The sequence below is a fragment of the Suillus subalutaceus genome (assembly GCF_016647625.1).
Source record: "Suillus subalutaceus strain FC151 chromosome Unknown DFJ58scaffold_262, whole genome shotgun sequence".
NCBI classification, from domain to species: domain Eukaryota; kingdom Fungi; phylum Basidiomycota; class Agaricomycetes; order Boletales; family Suillaceae; genus Suillus; species Suillus subalutaceus.
In genome coordinates this window covers 1-23,612 of record NW_024540511.1, presented here as the reverse complement: position 1 = coordinate 23,612, position 23,612 = coordinate 1, and the positions used below count along the sequence as shown (strand labels likewise).

The 23,612-nt window shown below is 46.7% G+C and overlaps 3 protein-coding genes across 3 annotated transcripts; 1 reads left to right on the top strand and 2 right to left on the bottom strand.

The window, feature by feature from the left end:
• Positions 1–4,304: 4,304 nt before the first annotated feature.
• DFJ58DRAFT_870585 (uncharacterized protein) lies at positions 4,305–6,415 on the bottom strand (the record flags this gene model as incomplete). Its single annotated transcript, XM_041394294.1, has 6 exons — positions 4,305–4,583; positions 5,653–5,683; positions 5,727–5,890; positions 5,939–5,987; positions 6,046–6,277; positions 6,334–6,415. The coding sequence occupies 6 exons, from the start codon at positions 6,413–6,415 to the stop codon at positions 4,305–4,307; spliced, it is 837 nt and encodes a 278-aa protein (XP_041235815.1).
• Positions 6,416–11,997: 5,582 nt separating this feature from the next.
• On the bottom strand, positions 11,998–18,706 carry DFJ58DRAFT_235268 (ABC protein). Its single transcript, XM_041379383.1, has 40 exons — positions 18,394–18,706; positions 18,284–18,335; positions 18,157–18,222; positions 17,747–18,103; positions 17,646–17,690; positions 17,454–17,588; positions 17,232–17,405; positions 17,158–17,164; positions 17,050–17,102; positions 16,851–16,995; positions 16,747–16,797; positions 16,629–16,695; positions 16,459–16,576; positions 16,011–16,403; positions 15,848–15,961; positions 15,678–15,791; positions 15,585–15,629; positions 15,468–15,534; positions 15,016–15,417; positions 14,841–14,964; positions 14,708–14,788; positions 14,549–14,651; positions 14,453–14,495; positions 14,383–14,403; positions 14,319–14,333; positions 14,206–14,271; positions 14,074–14,157; positions 13,862–14,021; positions 13,760–13,808; positions 13,635–13,707; positions 13,527–13,579; positions 13,446–13,470; positions 13,196–13,397; positions 13,057–13,137; positions 12,945–13,008; positions 12,874–12,889; positions 12,554–12,821; positions 12,421–12,506; positions 12,304–12,365; positions 11,998–12,251 (listed from the first exon to the last, which is right to left on the bottom strand). The coding sequence occupies exons 1-40, from the start codon at positions 18,528–18,530 to the stop codon at positions 12,141–12,143; spliced, it is 4,329 nt and encodes a 1,442-aa protein (XP_041235814.1). The 5' UTR covers positions 18,531–18,706; the 3' UTR covers positions 11,998–12,140.
• Positions 18,707–21,995: 3,289 nt separating this feature from the next.
• DFJ58DRAFT_847987 (uncharacterized protein) lies at positions 21,996–23,291 on the top strand (the record flags this gene model as incomplete). The annotated part of the gene is made up of 6 exons (XM_041393552.1): positions 21,996–22,089; positions 22,141–22,267; positions 22,321–22,495; positions 22,555–22,860; positions 22,932–23,000; positions 23,058–23,291. The coding sequence occupies 6 exons, from the start codon at positions 21,996–21,998 to the stop codon at positions 23,289–23,291; spliced, it is 1,005 nt and encodes a 334-aa protein (XP_041235813.1).
• Positions 23,292–23,612: the final 321 nt, after the last annotated feature.

The window sequence follows — 23,612 nt, the reverse complement described above, 5'->3', positions numbered from 1 at the left end:
GTCCAGAATCGGAGTCGACTGCGAGTTGAGCGTCACGTTCTCGGACACCAAGGATGAGACGTGGTCCTAGCACGAACATCTGCACGAACAACAAAACCTGAAGAACACCATAATAAACTCCAGTGTCCATGGTGAATGACTCCTACAGAATTTATGAACATTGTCACAGGCGCACGAACTCGATGATATATCAGCTTACATATAACTTTGGAGAGAAACCACCAAGGCCAAAGGAAAAAAACAGCAACAGAACTAGAGTATAAAAAACTTCAGCGGAAAAGATGACCACATTCAAATTAGAAGCTCACAATACGAAATAAATCATGTGATTTTTTGTCAACACTATGAGACAGTTTGCGATGGTTCCTCCCGTGGTTAGTTGTTGCACTTCACGGAAGTGTTTTACAACAATCCAGACTGCAAGACACAGTACAAGGACCTCCCATACAGTGCAGAGTATCCAAGTCATGGAAATCAGAAGTATGGCGGCTCCTCCGTAGTCATATTGACATAGATAGTAGGAGCCGGACAGGACAGACTCCTCTAATATTCGACCGATGAGCCCTACACGCTTCAGTCTTCCATTTATAATTGAAGCTTACCTCCAGAAACATGGCTGTTTACTATTGCGGTGAGCACTGCGCAGGCGATCGTGACAGGTAGGAAGATTGCAATGAGAAAGATAAGCATCTTTCTCGATCGTTGATACATAGCATGTAACCGACTGCTCACAATGACTTGCATGATATTTTCATTCGGGTCAATATCACTGAGGTATTGGAGTTGGGTAGCTTACCGCACAATATGGCAATTATCACCACAGACATCCAATTTTGTGCAAAGTACGTGATATTGCCTGAAAGATCCAGTTAGCGATGAGCGTAGGAGGATCAAGAGACTCACAGCTGTTGAAGTCGGTTTGTTCAACCAACAAGGCAGTCGAGAATTTTACTCACCCCTACATAGGATTAAATGAGAATGACAGGTACCAGTGCAGGATACTCACTGCATCTGACACCGAGACCGACGGAAGACTTGCTGTAGGCTACAGGTCAGAAGAGACAAACACAGCGTATGTGAGGAGACATACACAGCATGACAACGCTAGTTACGATAATGGCTGATTAGCACAGCGCCAACTGGTAAGCCTTGCAAACATACACGGTGTATGGCAGTCCAGCGTAGCGCACCTAGAATGTGTTGAAGTCAGCACAACCGGCTAACCGCGCTTGTAACATAAGCCACGTACAATGAGATATAGAATAGTCATGTGGGACCAGCGTTGTCTCTGCCTCGTGTTAGTTCTACACACTCGCTGTCGAGAGGGCATCTGCTCACCCAGATCAGTTCAAACTATAAAACCATTGTTAGTGAAACGGCTGCTTGCTCCGGTAATAGCATCAACCTACCTCTTGTCCAAATGTCAGCGCTGGAAATATCGTGAGCACACCAGTGGTTCCACAATACTGTCTTGCTCACCCCAATCATATGCGACTGCAACAAAGGAGGCGACTGCAAAAACGTGGTCGAGGTCAGATCAAGGTATCAGCAGCGCCCTCCACGAACCTAAAAAATAGCTGGACAAACGATATGAATCAATTAAGGGCCACGAATTGGGGTCATTTGATACTACGGTCATATTGGAGGGAAGGGTTTGAGTGAGTGTGGTGGACTCGTTGAACATATGACGATGACGTTTTGCGCTAGATATACCACTATTTGGCGCTTTTGTCGTCAAACAGGCCATATGTAGTTTCCTGCCCGATCGGTTAATAGAAGTCTTTGAAATCAAATTGAACATGCAAAACTTGTGCAAAGCAGTGTTGAACGCGAGGAATACAACACCTCGAAATTTCAAAAAGCTGTTCGTTAGTTACGGAACTTGAGCTTGATTCCCGATCGCTTCACACACTTACATCAGTTTAGGACAAAGGAGTTCCATAGCATCACATGACAGCGGCTATGGGGTGATGCAGCTCATGCTCTCGCCCTCTGCCTCGGTTATCGGGCTATAAGAGTGTAAGTATAGTGTGACTCTGGTGCAAAAGCGGTGCATAACGCACGAGTAATCCATCAAGCACATGGTGCATCAACTTGCACAGCTAAATGTCCGTTCTGGTTGGCAACCCACGACTACTCTGGTCGACATATGTCACACTATCCCGGACAGCTCAAACGAGAGCCACAAATTACTGTGGCGCCGGGAAGCCCGACTCACCCGTTCTTAGAATATTAATGTTACAAGACCCTTTACATGCAACGTTTTAGCCGTTGCATGTCCTGAGTGACCTTTTACTCCGCCTTGATTCCTCCGTATTGAAATACTTATGCCATCATTCATTAAATAGAACATGATATCAGCCAAATAACTCACCATGTGAGAATATCACGGGCAGCGCTAGAATCCGCGAGGTCACTAGTCTGATGGTTGCACCCTCGGAAATGCAGGACGAGTCCTAGTAGTCCAAAGATGTCAGATACAAGGACCGCGTATCATCACATCATGCAATGTTTTCAACATTTGTCATTGCGGTATATCATGAGAAAGTCACTCTTTGCCACGCCGACGTCCTGATCTGCAATTGCATTTGTTTGGCAAGGCCCCCCAACTTGATCCAAACAACAAGAAGTTCCCATTGAAAGCTGCCGGTGGGCCGTAACGTTAGTAGTACAACTTACACGGTGAACACCTACATGATGTGTCCTGAGCGCTCAAGTTAGATTGCCAGAAACAAGAGCCATCGCAAACCCAGCCACGGTACTGACCCTGGCATCTCCTCAACTAGCTAGTACTGGCTGTAGCAGCAGTGTAGCTACAGCTTTGTTATCTGCCAGTGCCAACACTGTGAATCTTTCCCTCGTCGTTCACTCTTGAATTCGATCATCCGATGTATCCGCGTCCGAAGTTTCGAAGGTAGTATACTTACTCTGCCCCGTGTTGTTTCCACGATCTAAGTTAGGACTTACCCTTTTGTACCATAACAGCCATGTAAATGTACTCGACCTCGGGCTGGACGGTCACCCGCTATTCACTACTGTTTCTCTGTACACAATCCCTCTAGCTTGTTTGCTACCGGCGAGCACCACACACCTCTCCAGTATTTTTGCACGGCTTAAATTCGTCTGGTGACATTTTATCCAGTTGCTGTATCGCTTCCCTATTACATATCTGCCATCCCATTGTTCCACTGGCAGCATTCCACACGCATGACGAAACCTGTATATGGATGTATTCCGTGACATATACTGTTGATCCCGGCGTTCTCCCTATCGGATCATACCATTCAAGGTCGGGGACTTCGAGGTCTACCAAGTACACCCATCATCCCTACTTCAGTCTCCCCAACATGATCCGCATTGCCAGTAGCATAGCCTGCCTAGGGACTCCGAGGACTCACAAACCACTACAATAAGTTCAATCAACTGACGTCTAGTTTGTTCTCAAGGGAACAGAATACAAGGTGTACGTCGATGCTTTGGCTCATGTACCACTCGAGACAAAACCAGCGTCCGGCACACGCACTGTTCCTTGGCCCACTGTGGTTGAGTAACTTCATCCTCAGTGCAGACTCCACGACGTACAGAACGCACTAACTGTTTCGCGAGAGCGAGCCCAATAAGTAGCAGAATGGAACAAATGAAGTACAAGGCAAGCCTGTATCGTATGAAATCTGTAGGAAGTGCATAGATCTTCAGTCGATCAACATAAGTTGATTGATAGATACAAAGGCAATGCAAACTACTACTGTTCCCGATACTTGTGCTATGATGTGCCGTGTGCAACACAACTCAAGTCCAGCTGCGGGACAACATTGGGTATCACTAGCGTGTTGCCCGGGGCATACATATGATACATCGCGGATGGGTAGAAAGTGAGCGGGATCCAGAGGAGAAGCCGTCCCTCGGGGCATACAATCCACCCCTCCTCGTTTGGGCCTAATGGGCCTGGGGTTTCAGCACCTTGGAGAAAGGAGGCGGCGGAATGAAGGGCATGAGTTGGGTTGGATGAAAAACATATTGTAAGTGTTTCAAATGATGGATGCCGGATTAGAAATTCCAGATCCCACACCCGGATGGTCTTGTCAGATGACCCAGACACGATGCATCTGCCATCAGGCGAGATTGCGACAGACTAAACGGGTCCGGTGTGCCCTCGAAAAGGGGCATCCACTGCCTCGCCAGTGTTATTGTTCCACACCCGGACGGCCTGGTCATCTGAACCAGACACGATGCGATCACCATCTGAGGAGATCGCAACAGTGTTAACAGAAGCAGTGTGGCCTTGGAAAGGCGTGCCCAATAGCTCACCAGGCCTCATCCCACACCCTGATGGTCTTGTCACGTGAATCAGACATGATGCGACATACATCCGGCGAGATTGCAACAGAGAGGACATAGTCAGTGTGGCCTGGGAGACAGGCACTCGATGCCTTGCCAGTTACTATGTCCCACACCTGAATTGTCAAGTTGTCATATGAACCAGACACTATGCGATTTCCATCCGATGAAATTGCGACAGACCAAACCCAGCGAAAGTGGTCACTGAGAGGATATGCCTCGCCAGCATCGATGTGCCACCACACCTAGATTGTCAAGTCGTCTAAACTAGACACAATACAGCTTCTGTCCGGCGAGATTGCGACAGACCGGACATAGTCAGTGTGACCTTGGAGACTAACACCCGATGCATAACTGATGAACGGTCGTTCAGTGCGCGCGTCAGCAACAAACTCAGAATATGTACACGCACCATTCGATCCAAACATTCTACCCACCATCATGATGTCCACTCAACTTTCAGACTGACGGAACAGTCATATACATAAACACCCTCGTCTATCAGGTTTTCAAGATCGTGTAAAGGATCGTGGAACTCGGACGCCATCACGTACCGTGCGGGCCGGAGAGAGCAGCTTTAGATGAGGACAGTTTGGAGCGCTTGGAAGGCCGTGCGGGCGCATTAGAAGTCCTTCGTGAATAAACAGGGAGAAGACGTGTCCAGAAACGGATGGCACGACGCTAGTAGCACTAGTATGATAGCAATGAGGATGAATTTGAGAGTCTTGTGGCTCCGATGATCATAATACCTAGTAGAAACTCAGTGTGGGACTGTATGGCCAGGTGCGACGGGATACGATTATTTTACGTTTGTATTGTAGTTGATGTGGTGAAATAAGGAGGACGATGTCGATGAGTCACGAAACAGTTTCAACGCATCGTATTGTCATATCTTGCATCACGTCGGCTCGACTGCTCGTGACTTTGCGTCTTTGTTCGTTTACTATGAGGCTGGAAACCTGATTCTCGCACAGAATGCATCCAGCTGGACAATGGGTGCTAAAGCACTTTCGAGTCATCAAAGTCATCAGCCACTGTTGATGACACGAATTAGAACTACCATTGTGAACTTGACAGTCCCACTGGTAGAGGCGTCACATGCACATGCGTCCATATCATCAGCAACGGTGTTTCCGTACCAGATCGACATCACGAGTCTCTGGCTGTCTCTGATGAGATGTTTCTTAACATCCCACCTACGTGTGAGCTAGTCTAAGTAATGATCTTTGCAATATGATATTCTAGTTCTGTTATAAAGAAAATATTGACTTGTTATAAGTACTTCACTCGTGCTCCCTGAAGACAATTACTCACCAAGTGATCATCACTTGGAGTTTCTCCAGTGCTACGTATCCCTGTCAGTTGACCGGTTTAACACGTGGACGCACTCCTGGAAGGCAATCGCAGATATGCCCGTTTCTGCATCGGAGTCAGGTATGAACTTAGCATGATATTCTCGAACGCTAAGGATGAGGCGTGGACCCAACACAAACAACTGCAAGCTCCAGAAGAATTCAAGAACAGCAAAAATATATCCCATGGAGGACGCGTCCTATGGAAATGAATATTAGTCGTATGCAGATCTGATAGGTCGGCGTACAATAGTTGCGGAGTCATAGACAAGTTGGAAGCAAGAAACAGTGGCAAAGCTAGTATGTGCATACCTTTAGCACGAAAAAAACAACCACATTCGAGTTACGAGCTCACCTTGCAAAGTAAGCCACGTGAGTTTTCATTAACACCGTGAATAAGTCCTCTATGGTCCATATATTTGATGGTTGTCGCAGTCCACGGAAGTATTTTACGGCTATCCAGAGTGCAAGACACAGTGCAAGGGCCTCCCACATTGTATACAGTGCCCAAGCCATGGAATCCATGGTTCGGGCGTCTCCCTCCCAGACATAGGTGCACTGATAAGTCCCGGAGAGGATGTATTCCTCTGGGATTTGTCCGTGAGCATGTGAATTTGTCTATTGTCCATAATTTAAAACTTACCCCCTGGAGTATGACTGGCTGCTATTGCTACCATCACTCCGCAGGTTACCACGACAGGCACGAAAATTACAACAAGAATCATGAGCACCCTGCTGGATCCCAGATACATGCCATGTAACCGGGTGATCAAAACAACTTGTATGATGGTTCAATCAAGTCAATATCGCTGAGGTAAGTATCGCAGCTGAGGAGCTCACCGCCCAGAATCGCGTTGACAATCATAGCCAACCCATTTATTGCTGCATAGATAATATTGCCTGAAAAATTCAGTCACCGATCAGCCTCGGACGATCAATTGCTCCAAAAACGCACTCACATCTATCGTAGTCGTTATATTGAACCAACAAGCTGGTTGAAAATCTCACTCACCCCTACATAGGAGTACATTTAATTGCATGGGATTCAGAATGACAATAATTGGTGCTGAATACGCACTTCATCTGTTGTGGAGACCGACGGAAGAACTCCTGTATATTGCTGGTCAGAAGACAAACATGGTGAATGTGAGGAGACATACGCAGCGTGGACAGGCTGATCTCAAAACATGTGCTATTAGTACAACTTCCACTCATTACTATTGGAAACCCACACAACATATGGTATTCCAGCATAACGCACCTAGAAAATTTTGGTGTCGGCACAATTTTCCAACCACACTTATTGAGCGACGTACCGCGAGATATAGAAAGGTCATGAGGGACCAGCGTGGTCTCTGCCCGTATTAATTGCATCGTCGCGTTGCTCATTTGATAGTATGGAACATTACTCACCCAGACTAGTTCAATCTGGTATTAAACCATGCTTAGTGTGATGGTTTCTCCGGAGATGACATCAACCCACCTCTTGTCCAAATGTCAGCGCTGGAGGTATCAATAAGGATATCGTTAATTCTTTGAGACTACCTTGCTCACCCCAATCATATACCACCGCAGTAGCGGAGGCAACTACAAAACCAGAGTCAATGCTATATCAAGCTTGAGCATGACCGGCTCTCCACGAACCTACAAAATAGCTTGAATAACGAAACGAAACAATTAGCGGCCACCAACTAGGATCATTTGAGATCAGCGTCATGTTCGAGGGACGGTGTGAGTGAGTGGCGAACTCGATGGACGTATCATGAGTCCAGCGTTTTTGTCAGGCTTTTTTTCCCTGCATTGGCTTATGGAGATAAGTATTGTCATTGAAAGTCCGAAATATTTTCTGTAATAAGAACAAATAGGGCCCCGCCTTTAATTACATCATGTGGAAGTAGATCTTTTAGGATGTTGGTTACGATTTTGCAACAGAAATATTGCATGCGCAGACCCAGTGACTGTGAGAGTAACAGCTCGTCCGAGGTCCCTCAACACGGTTGCAGTCTGTAATCACCACAGCAAAAGTCAGAAATGCACGATATAAAGGTTGCAAACGAAACATGCAGATAAAACACCTCTCCTATCCAACATGTCGATGCCTAGGTCCTCAGCCTAATCTACCAATGCTATATGCAAGGGTAGTGAAACCAGATGGAAGATGCAGGTCACTATGTACATCCGTCAAGCATGTGTTGCATTGGTGGTGCACCGTGTGTCAACTACTCATCCTGAGTGACAGTTGGCGTTTTTCTGGTGAATATAAGTAGCTATCCTTAGCTCGAACAGAAACGAGAGGCCACGAGTAGAAATGAATCAAGGATGTTTGGGAAATTGAATTGTTACTCTCGGGCCAGCGTGGCAATCGTGAGATGTTGATGGTTGTGTTTACGAGGCGCGTATCGGAACGACGGAAACAGAACCAATGATACAGCCTTGGAATGGAAGAAAAGGTGCACGATGTCCTGAACGTGTGACTGCCTGTACTACATGATAGGGTGAGTAGGGCCAGGTGAGTTTGAACTTTGCGAGGAAGTTGATGATTATAGTCACAAGCCACACGTGATCTTAACTTAGGCTTCTGTGAGCATAGATGGCCAAATAAAAAAATTCATTCTCAAAGTAATTATCATGTAATGATGTTTTGAAGTTGGTCTGGTCATGTTTCTCTTCCGAGTCTAGCAGCTAGCTTCCCTGCATTCCGAGACTGATCTTGGCACATTGTGAAGGTCTGGCACCTTTTCTGCCCCCGATCTTTTGGCAATCTGAAACTCCCAAAGTCAAACACTGACCTCAATCATTCTTCTCAGGGTCCTGACCTTCCCCAACGAGCTTGAAGCTTTCGCGATTCAAAGAATTTCAAACAAACTCTTCTCATAGGCCATCGGTTCATCTCCAACATGTTCCCAAAGATTGTCTTTACTCCTCATACAATAGATCACATCTGCGCACTTAACTCGATACATCATCATCTCCAATCTTTCCAAGTCAACGTGACAACGTTGAGCCGCCCGATTCATATCCCGATTAATGAATTTTCTCTTTCTTAGACTCTCGCTGCTCCATTGTACGTGCACCTGCATATGACAGACGGTCTGCAACTGCTATATCCGCACTGATGGCACATATGCCTTATCACATCACTGTGCTGCAATGTCTCTGCCAGCGCCTCGATCCCAGACATCCAGTGCACTCTGCACATGCAGCACCGCCATATTATTCACTTGTGATCGTCAAACTGATGAATCTTGTGTGCAAAGTTGGGATGGGCGCCGGCGTCTCGAGGTATATAAAAGATCCCTCATGAAACATTACGGAGCATTCCCGCACGACAGCGTCACTCCAGTGATAACTGCCAACAAAGCAGGGATGGATATGCACACTGTCGTAGTAGAAGTAAGGGGGTTAAGATCGCTGTGCTATGAGATCGTGACTCGTAAAGTTCATCGATGTCAAGTAGCGAAAATGAATTTACATACCTCTCTAAGTATCAGCACCAGGGCGGTTGGTTGCGAGACCTTCCGGATAATTTCAGCTTTGGTGTAAGCATGGATAATTAGCATAATATTGTTTGGCCAAGCGTAGTTCTCTTTCCAACTTCGACAGAAAAAATAAGTATTGCGACAAGACTCCAACCAAAATATCGTGCTCCCTGCAAATTACTACCCGACCAGTGCTACGCACTACTGTCGGTGGACTCATGCACAGGCTCCTGGAATTCAATTGTGGCCATGCTGGTTCGTACGTCGGAGCCGGCCACGAGTTTAGCGTTAAACTCTCGAACACTAAGGATGAGGCGCGGTCCCAACACGAACATCTGCGTGAACGACATAATTTCAAGAACACCATAATAAACCCCAGCGCCCGTGGATAATGAGTTCTATAGGAATGATTAACAGTGTCACATTCACACGGACTCAGCAACAGATCTACGTACTGCGAGTGATGGTGATAGATACCCAGCATTGAAACAAGACACAACAATAAAGCTAGCAGGTGGCAAGCCTTAGCTGACAAAACAACCAAATTCGAACCATGCGCTCACCTTACAAAGTAAAGCATGTGAGTTTTGATTAGCACCGTGAAACAATCCCCGACGATCTTTCCCGCCGATGATCGTGACCGTTCACGGAAATGTTTCACATAAACCCAGAGTGCAAGACACAGCGCGAGGACCTCCCATATAATGCTGAATATCCAAGTCATGAATATCGGAAGTTCGGTCGCTCCCGTATCATATGTGCACATATAGGTGCCGGATAGGATGAGTTCCTCTGATATCGGCCCGATAAGCCTGATGTGATTGGAGTCTTCCGTTTAAAACTAAAGCTTACCTCCCAAAACATGAATGTTCACTATTTCACTGACTACTCCACTGGTGACCGTGAGAGACGCGACGATCGCGATGAGAAAAATGAGCATCTTTCTGGATTGCTGGTACATAGCATGTAACCGAGTGATCGTGATGACTTGGATGGCATGTCGTTCGGGTCACATCACAGAAGTAGTGCAGTTGGGTAACTCACCACACAGCATAGTGTTCACCGAAAAAGTGGTCCAGATTAGTGCGAAGTACGCGGTATTGCCTGAGAAAAACAGTTAGCGATAAGCGTAGGAGGACAAAAAGACTTACATCTGTTGCAAACGTTATCTTTAACCAACAAGACAATCAAGAATTTCACTCACCCCTAAATAGAAGCGCAGGTAAAATTTTGAACGGGAATTACAGACACCAAGGCAGACTACTCACTTTATCTGTCAATGGGACCGAAGAAAAATTTGCTGTGTGTCATCAAGTCAGAAGAGACAAATACAGTGTGGTGAGGAGACGTACTCAGCACGAGGGTGCTGGTTGTGGGAGACGGCTGATTAGCACAACCCAGTTGGAAATGGTCAGCCTTGCAAACCTACATGGCGTATGGCATTACAGCATAGCGCACCTAGAATATGCTAGAGTGAACACAATGTTTCAATTGCACTTATAACATCAGTTACATACACCAAGATACAGAATGGACATGAGGGACCAGCGTTGCCTCTGCCCCGAGTCAATTATATTATCCCGCTGTTCTTCTGATGGGGTACTCTGCTTACCCAGACCAGTTCAAACTATAAAATCATTGTTAGTGAGATGGCTCGTCCGGTAATGACACCAACCTACCTCCTGTTCGAATGTGAGTGCTAAAATATCATGAACATGTCAGCAATTCCTTAATATCATCTTACTCACTCCAATCATATACGACTGCAGCAAAGGAGGCAACTGGGAGATCGCGGACAAGGTTAGATCAAGGCATCACCGACATCGTGGGACTGGCTCTCCACGAACCTATAAAATAGCTGGCAAACCGGGAGAGATTGATTAGCGGCCAAAAACTGGGATCGTTTGAGACGATAGTCATATTCAAGGGATGAGCGCGAGTGAGGAACTTGGTGGTCTCATAATGATGGCGTTCCTGCTATATTAATAGTGCCGTGGGCAGAAATGAGTTCTGCCAAAAGAACGGCAGAACAGCAATTGGCAGAATGGCAAAAATCGGCAGAAATGTTTTGCGTGTTTTTGCGTGTTTCTAGAGTGGTTTGCGAGGCATTGCGGCAACACGGATCTTTGTTCCTTACTGATTGGCTGAAGTAAGTATCGCGGTCAACTAGCTTAAGAGTTGCTTCAGGTGCCTTTGATGCTTTGGGATGATTTTGGTTGTGAATTTGCAAAGCAGTAACAAATACGCAAACTGTTTTGTCTCCAACGCAATTCTCGTCGAAGATCTGATTGCCAAGTTTCCATCAGTTCGGAAGTTCGGCGTTAACTATGATAGCTATCAGTGAAGTCATGGGCGCAAGCCTAACGTATCCCGCATTGAGCGGTAGATCTGTCAGTCCTCAATAAGCCTAGCTAGCAGCTGCAACAAGGTCGCATTCTGCCGGCATGACAGTACTTAGCTTGAAACACGGATCACTGACCTTTCCCACGCCTCCGACTCGCCAATGGCTAGTAATCGGATAATCCAACGCGCCTGTTTCCTCCTAGTATCTACCAGTGTCGCGTCATCCACACCTCGTCATGGAACTATAATGTTATAGGCTAAATACATGGAGTGATCACTGGCGGTGCTGCAAACATGGCATGGACCCGATGCAAGATGCACCAAAGATGCTCTACACTAAATCCATCATGCAGTTGCCAGTGATGGATCGGCGTTGCATCAATTTGCAGAGCTATGTACCGCACTATCCCGGCGCGACTGATCCGTGTTGCGACTCAGGAACTGCTGGGCTGATGCATATTCTGTGTTCGTGCTTCTATTTCCAGTCTGAATAGAAAAACATGTGCATTCTCTTCAGCATGAGCCGCTAAAGAACGACATCATCTTGAATACCGCTACAAGAAATAAGTACCACATAGGAGGTGCAGGCCTCGCCAACATGAAAGAAATTAACCTCAAACTTGGCCATTTAAGCCTGTCTACTTGTCTCTATATCTTTCAACGAGATATTGCTCCTCTCGCACATTCCGCGGAAAATTCCGCTCTCTATTTTAAAAAGATTGGATGGAGTATCAAATTCCTTCGATAGAGCGTGAGCATGGAACCGCTGAAAGGCGTTCAAATCAACCTACGGCAACAAGGCCAGCGTCGAGGACCAGAATCCGGTCATATGAAATGATGGTACGAAGTCGGTCTGAAGCATCATCACATTACAACATTGCACTGAGAGCACAGAAGATGAAACGCACGGGCAATACAAAGTAGCGTGCGATCCTGGAATTCCGTCTGGATAGTTTGCTGAATTTTGCTATCAGTATCGAGATCGACAGAGGCTCTGAAAAATTCAACATCAAGTATCCAGGAGAAGAGCAGATGACTAACGTGGCCTCATCAAGCACAACGACTTTGCAGTTTTTCACCAGCGCACGAGCTAGACTGAGCAGAGATCTCTCCCCAACACTGAGGTTCGCTCCCTCGCTCTCAATGGTGCTGTCAAGGTTGTAGCGGCTGGTGGAAGCCTGCTCACCATTACTGGAAGATGACCGTTTCGAGGTGGTGCTAGAATCAAGCAGACAAGATCGATGCAGCGCATCCCATAGCTCCGCGTCACCGTGTTGGGAGAATGGATCTAGGTTGGAGCGTATGGTACCTGGTAATCATTTAGCGCTTCACACAAGAGCACGTAGACCTGCGACACTAACCGCTGAATAGCAGAGGCTATTGAGTTCGTACGTCAGTCCTGTGTTAGGTTGTACAGAGAAACACTACAGACATCTTGTGGGATAATAGAAATCTTGGAGCGGATATCTTTAAGACCAATTGTAGATATATCGATACTAGAAGGGGTGAAAACCAATACTCGTCACGAGCGATGACTCACTCACCCATCAATAGTGATCGAACCACCAGATAACTCAACAATTCGGAACAATGCGAGCATTAACGAAGATTTGCCAGCACCAGTCCTGAGAAGACACTGCATTAGCACACACGTGTAGATCCAACAAACCACTGGCAGCTGACCTTCCAACAACACCTATCTTTTCGCCTCCCCCAATCTTGATCGAGATGCCCCTCAATACATTGGGAAGGCCCGGTCTATATGCCATTTTAACGTCGTTAAATTCGACGGCACCATGTTCAGGCCATTGCGCCAGGGGCTTTCGTTCTTGAATCTCGTGCGGAGCCTCTTGAGGTATCGTATCACCTTCGACGTACTGTACCACTGCAAGACATAAGCAAGAGTTGACATATCATGAAATTGGCGGCTCACATCGCTCCACTGAATTCATGTAATTCTGAGGCAAACGACGATTCAATAACCTGTAATGTGAGATAAAAAGGAAAGCCTTGCCTCAACGTCTGCTGTTTGTCTGGTTACCAGACTACACATTTGTGATAGCGAGGCTGTGATACAAAAGGTTAATGGCATGTACGTTGGTGACGGTATTGGAAGACCCACTGGTATACGTCAATACCAACCCTATCTGTGCGGCGTTTATTCCGGAGACGTCGATTACCGCGAGAAGAGCAACCTATGGAGACCATAGGTGAGTATGAGGTATCTGTCATTAAATAGACACATACAAGGAAGACTAGTATGCCTCCCATGAAGTCCAACCTTACCGAAAGCCATCTGAGGGAAGGTGATGAGCCAACGACGGTCAAGATATATATAAGGTTACTTACCTCTGGTTCGTAACTACGAGGATTAGAGCTCTATCCTCCAGATCAACGTAGTATCTATTGGCGGCAATAAACCGCTTCATTTCTCCGTAGCTTCGGATTGTCGGAAGTCCTGTCAGGGTCTCTGAAAAGTGAGCATAAAGAAGAGAGCGAAGCATAGAGTCTGATGACCAATTTCAACGGAGGCTTTCTCGGTCAGAAATACAACAACAAACCCAGGCGCTTGACTTCACGAGCACTAGCTCGATAAAAGGCAGCAAAGTAGCCGTAACCGATAGCGATGAAGAACACAGCAATAACTAGACAAGCATGAACCATATCCTCACAGATGATATCTATATACTAACCAAAGTACGATTCAAGGATAGAAACGATAATGATAGAGCCAGTCACGCTGGACAGCGTAAGGGCAACTGGATCTCCAGTCAGTTTCCGTAGACGAAGCGTGCGGTTAACGTACGCAATCTCATTGATTCTTTACTATGGATAAGTGACATCTCACAATGATATGACAGACGACTCACGTGGTAGTTGATTGTCAATATCTGAGTGAAAGGTTTTAGCAAGCATAGCACAAATCAGTGAGATACTGACTATCGATATCCTTGCCAAAAATGCTCAGGATCCGGCCCATAGGCTACAGGAACACAGTGAGCATTGGTTTTGGCGCTTCCATGTACAATCACTCACTGTGGTATCGAAAAAGGACATGGATGCGTGAAAGACGTTGCGTACAGACTTGTGGTGCACGCTTTGAGAAACAAAATAGGAAATGAAGTCGATTCCAGCACCACTGCAGCAAGTTGTATTAAGTGAATGTGCCGCCATCTGCGATAAGAACCGACTTACAGACATAATGTGAAGATCGCTTGACCAACCCCTAGGCAGCCGTACAGCGTCTGATAGAACGAGTTCGGTCTGTCGAATTTGCTGCGCCAGTATTTTAGAAAAGGAATCAAGAAGTCAATAAAAAGACACTGACTTCGCCTCCCACCAAACTAGCGTGTACGAGTTCAAGATCAGGCTTCCCTGCATCCCAAGCATGATGAGAATAAGCAGGGGACCTGTTATTGAACCGCGTCCCTCTACCAAGTAGGTCCAGTACACTTTGAAACTGTTTCAATCCAGGGAAACACTTCAGATAAACTTGATCGCACCTCCGCGGGATATAGAGCCCGTCGACCGCTTCTCTTTGACGATCAAGCGACCTTCGAGTTTGCCACTGCCAGCAGCCTTTTCTCTGGCTCTTTCTGACTTCAACTTTACAGCGTCAATGGAAATGCCTGTCTGCGGAGTGACTTCCTCTGCCTGGTCTTCCTCTTTCCCTTCCGACGCATGACCACCAAACTCTAGGTCCAAACGCGCAAAATCACCACCGCGAGAGACCAGTTCCTCGTAAGTTCCGCTCTCTGTGATGACACCGTTGTTCAGGGTGTAGATGTAATCTACCTGAGAAAGGAAATGGATTGCATGTGTGACCAGAATGACAGTAATGCCACGATTTCGCAGGGCACCAACGATGGCATCTTGGAATAAGGACTTTCCGACGTGAGCATCCACTGAAGGCATTCTTCAGTATAATAGACGCAATATAAATCACATAGCTCACCTGCCGAAAGCGGGTCATCAAATATAACAATTTCAGGGTTAAGGTACAGGGCGCGAGCAATGTTGACCTGGGTGGAAGATAAAAAGTGTTCTCAACGGAGACGAGCCACGAACTCACTCTCTGCTTTTGGCCACCGCTGAGATTGATTCCCTTTTCTCCGATCTGAAATAGAGCATAAGGAGTGTTATCAAGTTGAATTCATCCACGTACCTCAGTCAGGTCCCCATCTGGGAGCAGTTGGAGATCTGGAAGTAGACAAGCGGTCTCAATAACGCGCCAATATCTATCTTCCTCGAATGGTTGGCCAAAAGTGATATTATCACGCTAGGGTAAAATGTTAGATGTATTTTCCCTTGTGATGGCGACACCATGCCACTGACCAACGTAGCATTCTGGATCCACGCGGTCTGCGGACAATAACCAACGCGACCGCCAAATGCAACATGCCCGGAGACCTTCCTCATCTCACCAATCAATCCTTGCAATAAACTGGACTGTTCATGGGTCAGTAGTCGCTTCAAGAATTTCACTCGACAACATTACCTTGCCGCTTCCGACAGGCCCAACTACAGCGACGAGCTGACCTCGTGGAACGGTCATGGTCACATTCTTTACCTGAAAAACAGGTGCGTCCTTTCCAGGAGCGGACTTTTCCTTCGCTGTGTCTTCCTTTACGCTCCTGTCCTTGCCTCTCGGTGGACCGCCGCCGCGTGCATCCTTCGAGCTGAAAGCCTGGCCAGAGTCCTTCCCATACGACTCCCACTCAAATGTCGCGTCCTTGGCCAGAAGCGCAAGTTCTTGGTCCTTGTCAATCACGAGTGTATCTCCGGAAATAAGCTCAGCGCGGAAGACGTGCGCGAGCCGATTAATGGCGCTGGATGCATCGGGGATAGCCGAAAGAGCGCGAGGCATGAACATCATTGGTTGGCGGAGAAGCTATTTATCTATCGGTTAGGTGGGTGTCTATGGATGCTGCGGGAAACGACTTCACCTGGAACAGACTTAGCGAACTGAATATGATGGCAACATCGAAGTTGTGCGTTGTAAGGGTGTACGTGACGAAAGCTAGTGTGGCAGCGAGGACTGGCAACGACATCGCGAACGCCAAGCTGTGTAGATTGAATCAGTAGGCGTCGCCATGCTATACACATCTGGACTTACTTTGCCGAAGTTAGATGAAGAATCAATCGGATACCACGCAATTCCCTCTTTCGAAGGTCAAAGATTCCTAAGCGATGTTCGTGGGTATGCTGTTGATATTCTTTGATATCATGCTTACTTTCAAGGAAAGGAACCTCGTATGAGAAGTACTTGACAACCCGTACGGCCCCTGTGCACCTCTTCAGCATCATTGTACGTCCTAGCTGCCCCAAGGTTACGTACCGAGTACCTCTAGCAGAACTTTGGCTCGTTGATCAGTCCACTTCATCGACGCTAAGCGAACACGGTGCTGCAGTGCCATTAGCCGCTGTTGCATTGGAATCATAAGGACAAATAACGAGAAACCAGCGAGTGCAGACGGCCCGAGCTAGTTTTCAAGTGCGGTTAGAACAAACCGAACTCCTCATAGCGTACAACATACCTCGGTTAAAAGAATGATTAAACAAACTGTGACCTGAATAGGCGCGGTCCAGGCTTGAGGACAGTAAGTCATCTCTAAATTTGAATGTCAGAGATTTTATACACTAACATGCATGCTAGTAACGAGGAACAGGTTACAAGTCGGTCAACAGCATGAACGTAATACTTAAGTTTGCAACTCACAAACCACTGCGCACACGCGTCAATCCTGCTCACGTCAGTAGAAATATGGTTAACAAGCGTGGCGTTGTTGAGTTTAACACGCGCTTTGCCCGTGAGGTTAACTCCACGCTCGTAAATGCATGTTATCAGTGCGGCTCTAGCCAGTACGCCAGTCGCCATTGAACGCCAAAAGAACTTGTAAATATTAGCCAAGTTAAATACAACTCATAAAGTTTTACAAACCTGGTGGGTGCATACGCTGGCTGTCACAGTGAGTACAAAGAGCCCAAAAGCCATGGCAATACCACGACCGATATCAGGGACAGGTGTTCCTGCAATGGTCGCAGCGGAACGCTCCTGCGCAAAGACAATGATTTGCTGCAGGGGAGAAGAAATATCAGAGGTTACCACAACCAAACACAAGATATTATTCACCCGAAGGACGATGGGACCCATGAGCTGTGACGTGTCACCAAAGACCTGAGTGGTGTTGTATAATCATTATGACAGTGACAATTTACGAGGAAAACCCATGCCTTGAATACACCTCCAATCCAGAACATACCACGAAAGACATCATTCAAAGCCCAAGCAAGGCTGGCCTCTTTCCGCCCTTCGGATTCTCGCCAATGGTTCTGAAACTCTGCACATCGCTCAGACCAAGTTGCGCCTTGTTTCTGACCATTCCTTGAAATTGCACGCATGGCCCAGCCAGCACGCTTGAAGAGAGATGGGCTGATTTCTCCACTCTCAAGTCGTGCATTCCAGTCGGCTGCCGCCTCAACACGTCGCTGCCATGCAGCTTCGAGTTTAGCGGCAAGGACGGCCGACTCTCGGGATGGGTCCATTTTGTATAGATCAGATGCCTGTAATGTGCGCTGATATCCGAGAACCTGGATATATGCGTTATAACAGTATACGTTGGGATCAAAGTTCAATTACTGACCATTATATCGGTGATCCAGGAGTAGGTGAGCTGAGAGAAAATGGAAGCATTGGCCAAAGGCGTCAGCTATAGAACACCATGTTATTAGGAGGGTCCTTTAGAAACTTAGCATAGGGAGTTCGCGCACCGCTGCATCCTCCAGAGACGGAGGAGCTGGAGGTGGTGGGTCCTTAGGTAACCTACTCGCGGCTCGATCATCGGAAGGAGTTCGTTACTTCGCAAAATAGCTTCACTTACCACAGCTGCCACCATTTTTGACGAAAATTGGTATACTCATCACCAGCATCAAGCTGAAGGTTTAAAGGTTGAAGGTTGGCTGCGTTGGCCTCCTCGACCTTTTCCTTCACAGATTCTTCTGACCGTTGGGAGGTCATACGGAACGAGGCGGGGACACAACAAATACTGGGTCAGATGGTGGCTTGCTGAAGAAGACTCCGACCGGCCTTGCATTATAAATACACATTGTCATTACATGAAGATAAGCGTCAGGCTTTGGTGGAGCCTCGCGGTCACTTAAGTCACCTGACACTCCATCAAACCGTGGCCGGTGAGGTACGACGATTGAAGAACGGTGGCTTGCGACCCAGAAAGAGAGTTGAAGAGAGGCAGGACCAAGGTCTCGGATGCCACACCTGTACAGCACTGCCGAAGCTCCCAAAAAAGTATATCTCAGCTCGCTCGTAGATGTTTAATATCGAGTGCTCACCAGCGCATCGGTCTCAACTCGGACGAGGGCACTACAATAGATGGTCAGAGTTCCACGCACAAGTTCCAAATTTAACTATGATACTATTGAAAGCGTGTCGTCGACAGTGACTGAAAAAACTCGATCTGGTATCGAAAATCGCAGCCGGGAGACTCGGATGGTCGGTAATATTATATATAGAGGTAACGCTGTGCTCTCCTCCTTCAGTCGATTCTGCGTTGGTTGTTGTAAACGTATGTCATACATTGGGAATCTCAAGAAGGCTGAAGCTTCCGAAGTTAACACGGACAAATATCATTGCAGTGGACTGTCGGCGTTAGCCGGAGCTTCTGAGCTCATTATCCATCCCATGGCCATACTTATCGTGGCAATTTGCACGCAGCATCTTCACAACCCTACAACATTTGCGATGATCCCATTCCTGGTCACGGTGGTACCGGATCAGTTGTATTGAAGCTGCACAAAATGACATTGATAACAAAGCCTGCTGCTTGAGTGCTTGATCCAAGAGACATATTTCTGAGCGTATATCAGCCAAATGATTACAACTCTCGCATGATAATTGCTCAATTGTGATTCACAGCGTCTGGACTCCTCGGAGTAGTGGAAGACGGCAGAGCAGCCGGGTTGCAGCATGTGTAATCGTGCTGACAAACCTCTGGAGTCCAAATGAGGTCGCCGGATTGGCAAGTAGAGCCGTTAGTCTATTATTGATTCCCCACGGGCCACGGCCCTCCGGGCAACCAGGACCCTCTGTCGTAAATTGACAGGTGCCGAGAAGCTAATGTTGGATGTACAGTTGAAATGATCATAATGCATCGACTTTTGTGGATCCTGACGTTGTTCCCAAGTAATTGGACGCATAATGCATAATGCATAATGCATAATGTTTGTATACCCAATATGCATTATGAGTATTGATTTGATAGGGTGGGACATGTGTACAACAACATAGTGCATAAATTTATTGTCGTGCTTCAGTGGTATTGTCTCTTTTGACTATGTATAGAAGCCAGTGAGCAATTGAAATGGTACCATACTACATGAAAATGTCTCTAAACTTAAAGCACAAACCTCATGACAAGCCTGCCACTGTGGGTAGTAAAATCAATTGATTTACATGCGTTCGTCACTGATCACGTTAAGTTTTCGGTAGGTCTATCACTGAAATGGCACTCAGGTCTTTTTAAGTGAGAATATGATGTTTGAAAATCTTATTGACTTTAGCATTGATCACTTTAAACCAGTGACTGAATCATTGAGCACAAAAAAAATAAATGACGAACACACTGAATCCAAGCTGAAAGATCTGGACCAGGCAAGCCATCACCGCATCACCATCACGTGCACAGTTGCTGACTGAGCTCAACGTTATCGTACTTGATGGCGTATCTCTACCCAGCGCATTGACCATAATAATTTAAAGACTATATACATCGATCATCGTTCTGATTCGTTCACCACCATCGACATCGCGCCTTCAACGTTGACCAGCCATGTCACGACTGAGAAATTCTTTACCTACTGATGACTATGGAACCTGCAGGTGCAAACCATCGTGTGGCAAATGGCTATCAAAGTCTGTGCGCAATAAGCACTACCGCAAATTTATCAATGACGAGCTCAAATGTATGGAGGACTCGGATTCAGACCAGGCGAGATGATGAAGACAGATATATGGAGCAAGAGAGTGGTAGCTCCAATGACGAGTGAGTTTGCCCTGCTGTAATATCAACAGAGAGTACTATTCTGATTATACTAATCGTGGATCGCGATAGTTCGACTGGCAGACCTGGGTCCTTCTGCACTGAGTCATCAGATGATGGCATGAGCGTCGATGATGGCAATAGTCAGGGTGCCTGTAGTGATACTATCGACTGTGACGAGGCATCCGATCTCTCCTACGAATCTGAAACGCCAATCGATATCCCCAACAACTTCATTTTTGACGAAGCAGATGATGATGAGTATCTGCACTTTTCGCTCCAGGATATTGCAGAGCAGCTCGATGCTTGGGCAGGACCAAATGTTGACTGGTGATTTCTATGACATCCGTGAGTGTTTTCCTGTTCAATCGACCCCATGCTCAACATTTTAACACAGGTAATGACATTGTTACAGAAGAGGACCGAGACAATATCCGAGCTTTTCAGCTGAAGATGCTCGCGAACATACCTCACCATGCCTATGATAGAATGTGTTATGCTTTCCAACACAAAATGATGTTGGATTCTGAATGGGTCGTAGTTCACCGCTTAGCGCTGCTGTCTGAAATTGAACCCCGGAATATACACTGCTGCATAAAATCTTGCATCGCTTACACGGGACAATATGTTCATGACGAAAGATGTCCTTTTTGCAATGAAGCCCGATATACCAAACACGGACGCCCTTGACGCACATTCATGTACATTCCTCTTATCCCTCGACTTCAGGCTCTTTTCCATAATCCTGCAATAATCGAACAAATGACTTATCGCCACAACTTTGTGCCGAGTGAAAGGATTATCAGGGATGTGTTCGATGGCGAGTGGTATCGCCAACTTTGCTCCCATTGTGTTATCATAGACGGTGTTGAGCGAAGGCACAAATACTTTCACAAGTGACATGACATAGCGCTCGCCCTATCTGCTGATGGCTATCTCGTCTTCAAGAGACGCCGTGGGGGACCATCTGCTACTCCCATCCTTCTGCAAAATTTCAACCTGCCTCCACAGATCTGAACTCGTCTGGAGAACCTCATCTGTGTGAGAGTTATTCCGGGTCCTCATCAACCGAAAGACATTGAGTCTTTCCTCATCCCTTTGGATGATGAATGTGCTATTCTTGCTGATGGAGTGTGTGCACTTGACGCATCCACTCGAAATCATTTTGATCTCCATGCATACATCATCTTTGAGGACGGCGATATTGTTGCTATTGAGAAGCTACGATAATTGTGGAAGGCTCGGCCCCACTGGGCATGCGAAGAAGCTAATTGACAAGCCCAAGGGTCAGGCAGGGAGATCAGAGCTAAAAGGAGGGTATAATCTTCAACAAGCAATGGGATTGGCCGGTGACAACTGGAAATATAATGCGTTTAGAGTGAGTTGTGTGGACCTGAGCACTTTGAGATGATTCATACTTTAATTAGATGATCGCACGGCGATATACGAATCGATACCTCGACACGGAGAAAAACTCTCAAAGAGCAGGACAAACTCACTGTCACACTCCTTTTATCATATGTAAGTATTGTGTCCTTTTCTGTGTGTATATGCTACTCTAACCATGCTCAGGCACAGCGCAAACACCAGTTTCTGGCAAAGTTCCAGTGATAATTGGCCATTCAATGACTTTGTGGCTAGTTATCTTCGCAATCATGTCCAATACACAAAGAAGCATGCAAGTGAGGACGACTCAGAGGTATGCAAGTTATTTGATTGAAAGCCGCAAGCTAATTGAGTGTATGCACACAGACAGATGACTCAGATCTCAGTGACGGGGAACTTGATGACATGCTTAATGATGGTGACAATACTTCAACCTCAACTTTACAACGAAAACGACACCAGCAGCATACATGATTCAGATGATTCAGGGACTGACGAGGAGCACAACTCACGACCTCAAAAAAAACTCAAGTTCGCACATGTGAGTATTCAAGACCTTTCAATTACCTTACTAATACTCAAAGCTACCGTGACTTGCAGGTGTCTATTCCTGCTCGTGCAAAGCCAGCTCCAGCACCTCGCACAAAGCCAGCTCCGAAGTCAAGGATGACCCAGGCTCCTTCTCGCCATCTAGACCTGCCGCTGCCCACTCCAACCTGTCCAGACCCACCACCTGCCACCAAGTCGAGGCCAATATCCTCATCAGACACACGCACCACAAAGGTTGCAACAGAAGGTCCATCAACTACCAAGCCGAAAGCAACAGCTGTGCCTATTCCTCGCAGCACTCGTGCCAAGACCAAGCCTAAACCACTGGCAACTGAAGCCTCTGCGGCACATCTCAAGGTTTAGTGATTTATCATCGCCACTGGCTGACATTTGAACTCATTGAATCGTAGATTGACATCCTCGCTTAGCCCGAGAGCATCCAGGTTACCCCGGTACCACGGCCTAAACCTTCACGTGCACGACCAGCAAGGCGAAGGGTAAGTTTTTTCTATGCGTGCTGTCTCACTGATGATTTGTCTGTTTCAGTCATGCAGATGAGCCATCTGCCCCCACCGGGTCTTCGTCTGCTCTTCGGTCCTTCATCTTCAGCCCTTCATCTCTGCTCTTCGTCTCTGTTCTTCAAAGTGGTCTCTGCTCTTGGGTCTTCCGTCTTCGGCTCTTCGTCTTCGGCCCTTTGTCTCTGCTGTTGGGTCCTTCGTCTTCGGCTCTTTGTCTTTGGCTCTTCATCTTCGGCCCTTTGTCTCTGCTCGCCGTTTCGAGCTCACTGATCAATTGCAACTGCTGTACTTTGCTTCGTGTCTTTCTGTTTATGCATTAGATGTCTATTTGTATTTGCCTGTAACATATTAGCACTGCCCTAATGCTGCATTACGATTGGACAATTCTAATGATGGCCTCAGTCTTTTCCAGTGATGGTCTCAATTTCTTCCAGCGATGACTTCAGTCTGTTCCAGTGACGGTATCAATCTTTTCCAGTGACAGTATACATCTTTCCAGTGACGGTATCAATCTTTTCCAGCGATAGCCTCAGTTCTTTCAAGTGATACTCTCGCTATATTTTAATGATATGTTCACTCAAATTTCAATGA